General features: G+C 36.6%; 1 protein-coding gene across 1 annotated transcript; it reads right to left on the bottom strand.

Moving 5' to 3' along the window:
- Nucleotides 1–262: 262 nt before the first annotated feature.
- Nucleotides 263–10,662, bottom strand: dnaja2a (DnaJ heat shock protein family (Hsp40) member A2a). Its single transcript, NM_213493.1, is given in 9 exon segments — nucleotides 263–1,262; nucleotides 2,858–2,985; nucleotides 3,067–3,211; nucleotides 4,956–5,152; nucleotides 5,642–5,775; nucleotides 6,445–6,525; nucleotides 6,717–6,943; nucleotides 9,410–9,469; nucleotides 10,304–10,662. Coding segments are annotated over 9 exon segments (1,239 nt in total). The 5' UTR covers nucleotides 10,382–10,662; the 3' UTR covers nucleotides 263–1,073.
- Nucleotides 10,663–11,531: the final 869 nt, after the last annotated feature.

Here is an 11,531-nt window from a genome sequence, read left to right on the forward strand (position 1 = left end):
ACAGAATGTCATGGTGAACTCTACATTACTATCGGGCAAGTGAACACATAATGAAACGTCTTTACACGTCCTTCGTCTCAGAACCACTAGATTTCACCGCTGACAAACCCGAACTGACCTTCGTATTGTTTAATTTTTGAAGTAATGAAACAAAAAACAATGAAAACGTGATATCTTCTAGGAAGAGCAATGTTCAAAATAAACTAGTGCTCGAAGAAACAAAGCAAACTGCTAGCAAAAAATAAAGCAAAGACTTGCATTATTTTGAGGAGATGTTGAAGGACATTTTATTCAACAACTCAAACTTTTCACAGAAGATAAGCCTAAAGGTGCTTTTTTCCTCCACTCGTTTTATTTCAGCATGACGTCTCTCTGATGGACGTGAAGGGGCCAGAATGTTCAACATGCACCTGGATTGCTGACAAATATAGGCAATTGATTTCATTTCAACGATTTCAAAACAAAACACGCAAATGTGACAGCAGCTGATACAAAGCTTAAATGACAATCAATTCTTTTATACATATTATAGTCTCTTGCTCCAATTCTTAAAATATCAAAGAAAGGAAAAAAAAAAGGTCTACAAATAAAATAAAGTGGTAAAAACTGCGCACAGATAAACAAACCTAAAAATGGATTGATGATCAAGTCCCATGGTTGCCTTTTTTTTTAATTATTTGTTTTTGTTGTATTAGGAGCTCTCAAAACTCCTCTTCCATTGGGTCACTGCTCTCCAACAATAGTCCAGGGCCAAAACTGCATTTATACTTCAATTTAAACTTGTAAATACCATGACAACAACAAAAAAATGCAAGTTACACACAGAGAACGTAGCATTTACCCTTTACTCTCTGAAGTGGGGTCATGTCTAGAGGGCCGCAGGGGCAAGAAAGGATTTTACTATATGCAGGATCATCTGTGCGTTTACTACAAGGGAATCAGGCGGTCAGGAATGGCTGTATGTAATTCTCATCATTTAAGGCAGCCCCGAATCAGATTATAAACACCTGTTTGTGCAACTAGAACATTTTCTTAATCCCCACTGCTGGAGACGTTATCTGCTGTAGTCATGTTTACTGATGGGCACACTGAACGCCGGGTCCGTGATGTCCTCCTTCCTCATCTGAGCTGTCATTGTAGGCCTCGCGGCGGTGACCACCAGAGGAGCTCTGGCTCATGTCGAACTCCTGCAGATCCACCTCCTCCACATCTCCAGAGATCACTGGAGCATCAGCCCGTGTAGGCAGCAGGTCTTCCAGCTCCTGCAAAGTACACCAAATTCATGAGCTCAGCAATACATTTTATAGAGATTTAATTTTCTGGAAAATAAAGCCTCATTTATACTTGTATCCCACGGTAAATACCTAATATATTCTATGCTTCGCTGCAATAACACTTCTAAAATACAACTAAGTGGGATTTCTGTTCCACCATGTCAAGATTTACTCGGCAGTGTTTTGAGCTTATGCCAGAAGTATGTGTGATGCTAGGGCTTCAACTCGCACTCAATCAGAGAAGAGGTGAGAACTTGACAACTTTGATTATAAACTAAAGCATCTGACACATACGCTATGAAGGCCCTACCCCTTGTACTTGACATAGAAGTAGAACTACCCAATGTCAAAATTGCAATGTTGATATAAAATACAAATGTTGATTTAAATAGTTGTGTTAAATATTAGTGAAATACCAGTGTCATTCCTAAGTGAATGTTCATAGTATTTATAGTTTTATTTTTGTTCCCCTTTACAACTACATTTCCTCATTCTTTACAGTAGTTCCAGGTCAATTTGATCCATTTCGTTTTAAATATTTATTTTGGCTCTTCTTTACCCAAAAATTCTATGCAAGTCACTTTTATTATATGTTCATACAGTTTATTTTATTTTCTAGCAAAACTACAGTATTTAAAAAACGGAAATAAAAAAAACCTCAAACACAAGTTAGAGGTTTAAGTCTTTGAAAATTTTAACAAGGCTGTACAAAAAACAAACAACATGTACCATAATTTTTAACATTTGTAACGAACCAGTTATTTTGGTTTTTACTATAAAATCTACATTTATTGTAAGTGTCAAGCCTATAATTTTAATTAAAATACACTATAGAAAAATAAATGATTATTATGTAGAGTTCAGACTGCGTGATTTTAGCCCCAATTTTGAAGCGCAGACAGGAGAAACCGTTAACAAATCAGTGCTCGTTCACGTGAGTAACAATTACACAATGCAAACAATGACGCAATCTGAGAGAATCGCAGGCGAGTCGCTGACACCTGTGAGATATTTTTCATGCTACTGTAAATATCTGGGCTTATCGGAAAGCCAAATCATACCTTGTGAAATGTCTTCTAACTGAAAACAACACCGGCGATTACCTACAGCCAATGAGAGAGCAGAATCCACTAGTATGGGAATCTCAAGGCCAGTGGGAGGTTGTGAGAGAAGTTAAGGGCTTCTTTTTGGTCTATTTGGACCCAAGAAAGAGGAAAAACTAGTGTAAAATTGGCAGTTAGAGAAAATGCCAATTCCCTTCAAAACCCAGAGTAGCAAAATAAGTAAATTTTCTGGCCCACCAAAGGCCTCTTTCTCATTATGTAGTAAAAAAAAAATAAATAAATACTACGTGACCTCACATTGTTTTTCATGTCACTTTTTGTTTGGTTGTGAGATGTAGTTTGCAAACAGAGACAAAGTTGTCAGTGATTTTCCAAGTGCAAATTTATGCGGTTCGAAACCTCCTGTCGTCGATCCATATTGCAGGGTAAACATAGCAGCGACTGAAAGAAAATTAAGCAGTCTGAACCCTGCATTAGATCAGTATTAAATGCATCACAGAAGAGCATGTTTTATACTACCTTCAGCTTCTCTGGGCTCAACCAGTTGTTGTCTGGGAACTGCACATCAAACTTGATAAACAGGTCGCCCTTCTCGAAGGGGTTGCGGTACTGGGGCATTCCTTCTCCCCGAACAACTCTGACTGAACCTGCAGAGGGACAAATCCACCATCAGAAAACGCAAACCACTTCCACCTCATACACCAAAAACTTACTTTCAGGGGACTCACCTGGCTCAATGATTTTGCCAGCTGGGTATTTCACCACAATCTGTCTGCCATCTAAGTGTTTCAATGTGAAATGGAACCCACAAAGTGCTTCAACAAGGCCAATCTTATGAGTCATGTGCAAGTCATTGCCCTCTCTTCTGTATGTCTGTAGAAAAAGGTTAAAAGCTTTAAATTTACTGCAAGAGAACAACATATAAAAATCAGCTGACTGATGCTTCAGCAATAAGCCCCATCAGTGATAGTCTGTGAGGAAAAGGACAGAAGCTGTAGAGCAGTATGTTCATGACACACGTCACTGCAATCTGCTTCATCTCAGCAGTACGACAGGCAGATTGTCTTAACTAAAGCACTGGACAATTAGCTCTCTGAAGCAGGCTGGTATTTAAACTGGTCATCCAGCTAAAGTAGCTTTATAGATCACAAACTTTTCTTTTTTACATTGTTTTAAATGCAGTGCCCTAATGTTAATTACAAACACAATATTCTAAGGCTGTAATGTGTGAGAACTGTGTGAGATGAATCGATGCATCTCATTTACTCTCGTTTTGAATCATGGCAGTTTGTGCTCAGATTAATGAAAACATATCACAAAAAAGACGACCACAAACATGAAGTGTTGGAATAGTTAAGTTTGTATTGTTTACAAATGTTTCTTAGTTATATTTTTAGATTGTGTGTAATTGTATTTATTTTAAATTTATATTTTACTTTTTGTATTAATACTATGTTAGGCACCTAGGGTCTGAAAGTAATGCAATTTCGATTCTTTGTGTCTTGTACATGTGGTCAAATTGACAAAGCTTACTTGGACTGGAGATGTATAAAATGGTGCTTTTTCACGGTGTTAAACGAAGATACCATAGAACAGTAACACTAATGCCATGCCTTAAAAGGAAAACCTCTAGTTAGTCTAGAACACATGGAATTCATTAAAAGTTGTTTAAAACAGAAGGGCTCAATGTTACTGTAAAATAATGTGACAAAAAATGAAGTGTCGTTTCAGCGAACTTCATTCCTGATGCACATAACTGTAACAGCAGTTAAAAAGTTGAGAAACTGGAAAAAATAACTGACGTACTTCGATTAAAAAGAGGTCTTTGAAAAGAAAGAGTAAATGGTGGACTTTATCCACAAATGACAATATAATTATCCAGAATCTAACAATTGTATAACTTAAGAGGTAATGCCTCAGGGAGAGAATAAGTTTGGCAATCTTTTATTTTATTTAATGACACTTTTATGTTAATGTGTGGAATACATGTATATATAAATGCAAATACAAAAAAAAAAAAGTATAAAAAAGTAAAATGTCAGAGTGATGACGACATTTTAAATGTGTCATTTTCAGTTTCAGACCGTTTAAAGATCTTAAAATTTGTTGAATTCAATGCTGGTAATATAATATACACACATACATATACATATACATATATCTATATATATATCTCAAATGTGGTTTCTGAAATATTGATAGTGCATTATTTTGTCATAATTCTGTTACAAAACTTAAATTTAGAATTTCGTTTTTTCCCCATTTTGTTTTTGACAATATGAATTGTTAAAATGACACCATAAACAAACTTAATTTCAAATTTAATTCAAGCATTTTCAAGAACCTATGTTTGTTTTTAAGTACTTTCCAGACCTTGAATACATACGTCTGAAAATTAAGTACTTTTAAAAAATTGTTGAAAAAGAATTTTCAAAAGGCAAAATATTAATACAAACTACATTAATTCACTATTGTTAAAAGTCGTAATATTTGCTTGACAGATAAAAACAGAAAAAAGGTTTTTTGGCTATTCAGTAAGTTTGTGTGCAGACAACATTGTCAAAACCATTCCTGGACAAGCTGTTGTGCATGCCAATCTAGCAGTTGTCACTGTTACCTCATGCTCTTTCTCCTGCAGGACCAGAACAATGTCTCCAGGTTCTACTCCAGGCGACTGGTCAGCCTCTCCTCCAAAAGTGATCTTCTGTCCATGCTTCATGCCTTTATCAACATGCACTTCCAGAATCTTCACCTCTTTAATCACCTTCTTCCCCTCACATTTTTTGCAGCGATCCTTTTCACTGATCACCTCACCTAAAGCATGAAATAACATTCAGTAAATCCTTCTATAAAACAGACATGCATTTGAAAAATCGCACACCGCTTGAGTACATACTTAAAAAAACTAGGGTTGTGTTCTCTTTATTGCATTGATGGAATAATAACATTGTGTCCCATCAGCATCAGAAACCTACACATTACTTTGGGATAATGCAGGGTCAATACCTCCACTACTGGAGAAAGTGTAACGACCAATTTGAACACAAGTGCCTTTCATAACCAATTGCATTAAAGACTTGATATCTAATGACTGTTAATAGGGTATATGCACAGCTAGCGTTTTTCAGCCAATAATAAACTTCTGGTGAAAGCTGTGAAACCATAAAAAAATGGCCTTGTTTTAACTGGCAGAGGAATAACTTAAACAGTTGCGCTAAGGGTTACAGGCTTGCCTTTCTTAAAGTTTAGATGCAATTTTTAGAGCTTAATAATAATGACTGTCAAAGTACTTGAGTCTCTTACCTTCACCATTACAGTCAGTGCACACTGACTGCATCTGTTGGACCATGCCAGGACCGAGTTGTCTGATCATAATACGCATACCACGCCCCCTGCAGGCTGTGCACTTCTGGACTGCACCAGACTTCCCACCTTGACTGGAGAGACAAGGGAAGAGGCTCAGATTGGGCAAAAAGGACTTTAATAGCAACAGTGCTTCATCTTTTCATGTACATTGGAATAATATTTTTTAAAGCAAAACTATAATAGATTTTGACCAATATTTACACAAGACCACCACCAAAACGTTAGATCTAGGTTACATCCAGACGGCACTCATAATTCGTTGGTCAGACAATCAAAAAGTATATTGTGGGGACAGCAGAAAAGTGGCAAGCATCTCCATTCTCACAAGGATATGGTTCGGAGGTCTCTCTTTCTTAAAAGTTCTCCAAGGTAACCTGACAATACTGGTCTCCACAAGAATACAAGTCCTGTCTCTGCAATCTAATTCTATGTGTGGTTGCTTTGACACAATCTATATAGTAAAAGTGCTGTAGAAATAAAGATGAGTTGAATTGAGAAACAGCCATACGCTGTAGTTTGTGTTGCAATTATCACAACAACATTGGAACAACCAAGAGAATGCCAAGTTCAGCTCAAGTGGATTTAACAACTTAGTAACTCGTGAGACTCATTAAACACAGGACTGCATCAAAATGATTGGGTGTGGTAAAAGAAAGAGAAACAGAGACGCTCATCATTACAAAGATAATTTTCCTTAATAGTCATGAAAACACCCATAAAGTCAAAGAAATCTTACTCACCCATTACAAGTGCTACACAGAACATTCTTGCTCAGCTGTAATTTGGTTGTTTTTCCATTGTACAAGTCTTCAAGAGACACCCTATGGAAAAAAAGAAAGCTCTTCTAGAATATTCCAAGACGTGTTTTATCTGATGCAACACCAAATATCAACCTGACATATTTATAAAAAAAACAAAAAAAAAAACAGGAACAGGCAAAGGTCAAGGCGACCACTCAAGAGCAGACTACGGTCATCTCTAATAAAAGTGGAAGCATTGTGGTTTCACTTACTTTAGTGGGTGAACCATATCTTCCCCTCTCCGTCGCCCTCCATTCCTGCTCCTGCCTTGTCCACCCATGAAACCAAACAGACCACCGCCAAAGATGTGGGAAAAGATGTCATCCATCCCACCTCCACCACAGCCACCTTCTCGCAGACCCTGTTCCCCATAGCGGTCATACATATCCCTCTTCTCTGGATTTGTAAGAACTTCATATGCAAAGCTAATCTCTTTGAACTGTAAAAGAATAGATGATATTTCATTCAGAGCATACATTTCCTGCCTTACAGTAATAAATACAGTACGTTTGATGATTAAGGCCTTCTTCAAAGTAGGGCTGAGCTTAAAAAAAAGCATAAGTATTTATTGACCTATATACCACCAGTCAATAATGATATAAAGAATAAAAAAAAAAAAAGTTCGGTATGATGTTTTGTTATGAGGCAACCACAATTTAATAAATAATCAATATATATATATATATATATATATATATATATATATATATATATATATATATATATATATATATATATATATGTATTTGTATCAACTTTCCAGAATGCCACGTGCACACCACGACTAATTCAAGTAGAACTAACCAATCTGCTTCACACTTTACATGCAATATACACATTTCGGTAATAATGGCAGACTCAAACACAGAGCACCCAAACACTGCAGTGCTTTTTTCCATTTTCTTCATAAATACAAACTTGTTTGAAACCGCAGCAATGGTTTGTTAATTTGCCATTCTCTGAAAAAAAAAAAAAAAAAGTTTTGTCGCCTAGTTGTAAGACGCCAGGGAAGCGCAAAGTGCATTGAAAATGTTGAAGAAAGCCAAATCGGTGCGCTCTTCACATGCTTTTAGACGCCACATGTGAACAGACTCTGGTTGGGTTTCACCCCCTCAGGTAAAATTACAAAAAACGTAAAAATGAGTGCCAAGACTAGCAGCAGTGAAACAATTGTAAATAAAATAGGATGCAAGGATGTCAACAGAGTGGCTTTTTGGTTTCTTCTCTTGTGCATCCAAGCCACTTGCTCCCCATCTGAAAGATTTTTTTTTTAGCATGGGGGTAATATAGTCATCCAACTTCACAATTTGTAATGTTGCAATGTGTATTTGAATAATGATGGTTTGTTTTTTTTACTTGAAAGTTCAGATTTGATTCCCATAATTTGTTTTGTTGACAGAGTTTGTTGTTTATTGTACGTTTATTACAGACACCTTACAGATGTTGATCTACCCTAAAGTTTCATTGATTTTCCAGCGTTTACACTATCATTGCACACACATTTTATTCATCAAGTCTGAGGGCTTACTTACATTATGTACAGTTGCCTTGAACCAGGCCAAAGCACGCTCGGCCCCCTCTCCAGTCTCCCCTAATGGCCCGCACTCACATTACATTCGGGCCTGAGCACGCTTACATCATCGATGATGCGCTGGTCAGGACTCTCACTCAACAAATGGAGATTTCTTTAGTTAAGTCCTTTGATATGCGGTGACCGCAGTCAAATATTTCGCTGAACAGATCAGTCGCTTTTGACGCACAAACAACTATAAAGTCCCTGTGCGCCAGTAATGAGGAGGTTTGGTGAAGGTGCGCAGCTGTCGTGCCTAGTGAGAGGTTTGAGTCTTTAAAAACCCACAACAGTTCGCGTTCATTTAACAGCAAGAATGATTAATAAATCCATATGAAACAGTCACGTCTGGCTTTCAGGTTTCGGGTTTAGGCGCGTTTTGCACTCACAAGCATACCATGCCAAAGCCCAAGTGAACAGCGCTTAGGCACACCTCTTCCAACCGGGCCAGGGCCGGCCCAGTAAACCGAGCCTGAGCCAGATTCAGCGCACTCACACCTCTAAAACGAAACAAGAAACGAGCCTGGGCATGGTTTGGATAGCTTAGTGAGAGCATGCCCTGAGTCTTTTTAGCATTTAACGATATTTTGTTATAAGACACAAGTTGTGTTATTTTATTTATTTTATTTTTTTGACCATTGAAAGTTTTTGCCTTAGTAATGTTAGTAAATTAAAATACAATGGCTAAATAAATAAAAAATCCTAATATTGCTAAATGGACTGCAATTATGGATTCCAAAATGATAATAAACATTATCTTGTGAATTTTTGTTTTCCTGTATCGCCCAGCCCTACTTCAAAATAATATTGACATTACCCTAAGAAGTTTCTGAGTCTACATTACAAGTTTAACCCCACAAAATGTATATTTAAAATAAGACATTTAAAACAAAATACAGTACACTTGAGCTACTTGAAAATACAGTTTGTACAATTATAATTTAATAAAAGAAATTCACATCATCATTTACACATTTCAATGTCAACCAAAGTGCGAAACATGTTTTACAGTGACAACTTAAAATTCTACACATTTACTCACCATTCACATGTCACAAACCTATTTTACTTTTTTTAATAAAACAAATGCTGAACACCTGTGGCAATTCATTTCTAGAGTATTTATCTTTGCTACAATGAAGGTCAATAGTAAGAGGTTTCCAACATTTTTAAAAATATCTTATATTCAAGAAGAAAAGATAAGCTCATTAGGTATGGAACCACTTCAGGGGGGTACTTTTTTTTCTTTGACTATCCCTTGAACACCAACTTCTTGTTTGTCATCTGAATATTGTGCTCTACAGTTGGCCAATGGAATTGATAAAATATCCTTACCTTGTCTCCAGCATTTGGGTTTTTGTCAGGATGATATTCCTTTGCTAATTTGCGATAAGCCTGAAATGTAGAAATGGTTTTAGAAGATTAGTTTCACTTCAGAAAGCACGTAGCACAACAATACAACATTCCACAACCATCTCAATATCTCTTTTCAAAAGGGCAAAGCAAAACGAGTTACACCTGCCGAAATATCCTGGCAAATACACGTTTGAACAACCGAAAGACTTTAATGTGGATAAGCAGCAGCGCAGCCTTGAACGGATCAACTGATCAAAATAAAAAACACTAGAAACTACGAAGTCATTGCTGCTACCGCTTGTTACTAATCTGATCATAACCGTAAGTTTAAGTTATCAGACGCAGACTGTATGTTTTACGCCGAAACGTTAGCTGAAACCTCTCTGTGTACTATGACTAAAAGTCATCAACAGACAACAAAACGCCATTATATGTCAGTTTAGATGTAATGTTAGCTTGAAGTTAGTTGTACGGGTTTTTCGTGGCGTCATGACTCGCATGTAAAGGGAAAAGCCCAGAAGCAAGGCCTACACACCGGCCACACTGTGAGCTGATGCTAACTGTGTTTTTATCTATCAAACATAACGACTGCCTTTAGTTGTAAGATTCACGACTTTAATTAAACGTTAAAGTTACATATAGACATGACTACATGAAGACACATCAAACTGTCTTGATTAAAATCCACAACATCACAGCATCTCATCGGTTTTGTCCGCGATCTGGTAACTATAGACACCGCTAGGCCAAACTCACGACGAGCTTTAGCTCAGTGCTAATCCTCCATTCGCTTCCTGTTTCGCATACAAAACCCGTCTAATTATCACCCTTAAACAAGCACCGAAGTGAAAGACGAGACTTAAAAAAACGTACCTTTTTTAATTCGTTCTCGGAGGCCGAAGGGGAGACCCCGAGAATGTCATATAGTTTGGTGTCGGCGACGTTGGACATGGCTGTGCGGAGTGAAGGACTGTCTGCGGGAAGCGGAGAGCTGAAGAGAGACACCGGCCGGAAGCGTCAACTTTAACCCCCGCACACGCGCCTCCTCTCGCGGCACAAACACATGTCAGTCACCACGGGGGAAATATCAACTCGCCAATTTTCTTTTAACGTACTTTTTAAACAATGCTGCTATATAAAGCAAAGCAGAGCATAATATATCTAAATAAAATCTGCGTATTCTGTATAATTCTGATCATGGGACATTTCCTTGTTGAGTGTCATAGATATATAACGTTACATGTATATCTAAGGTTGAGTGTTCGACATGTCAATGAACTCTGGCATGTTATTAACTGTGTGTGTGCGTTTTATTATTATGATATCTGCAGTTCAACTAATCGCAATAGCAAGGAATACATACTTTGAAGTCGGTAAGTTAAATTTAACACATTTAAAAATTAAGATATAAATAATACAACATATATGCAGTATCTAACGCGATTTAATATGTATATATTTTAAACTGTCGACATGTTCAAAAAAAAAAAAAAAAAAAATATATATATATATATATATATATATATATATATATATATATATATATATATATATATATATATATATTTTATTTTATTTTATTATTTTTTTTTTTCCCCACAAACTGAATACAGCTTCGAAATGTTATTTTTATTTAATCTTTTCATGGCTTTTGGGAATGGATGTCAATTCTTGGCTCCATCTGTTGGTGAACATAATCATTACACACATGAAATTTTCAGTTCTAGTAACAGAACTGTCCCCGGAAAACAATACCTCAGTACATTTAAAAATAAGACTGTGTCTAAAGGTAATTAAGAATGACAGTTTATTGTTAATTTCAAGAAATATATTACATTGTATTGGACATTAAAAAAGTACCATCATCATAATTTAAATACAGTGCAAATTCACCAATGTTGATCCTGGACCATCATCGTTATTTATATACAGTGCAAATTGTCAGTGCCAACACAAGACATTCTGATGTTTATTGTGACCCAAGTTCGATTCCCACCTCAAGGTCCTATGCCAAACCTTCCCCTCTCTGCTCACAACACTTGTTGTGACCAGTCCATATTCTCAAATGTCCTAAATATTAAAGGTAAAAACCATCCAAAAA

Source organism: Danio rerio, chromosome 7 (genome assembly GCF_052040795.2).
Source record: "Danio rerio strain M-AB ecotype USA chromosome 7, GRCz13ab, whole genome shotgun sequence".
Classification (NCBI taxonomy): Eukaryota; Metazoa; Chordata; class Actinopteri; order Cypriniformes; family Danionidae; genus Danio; species Danio rerio.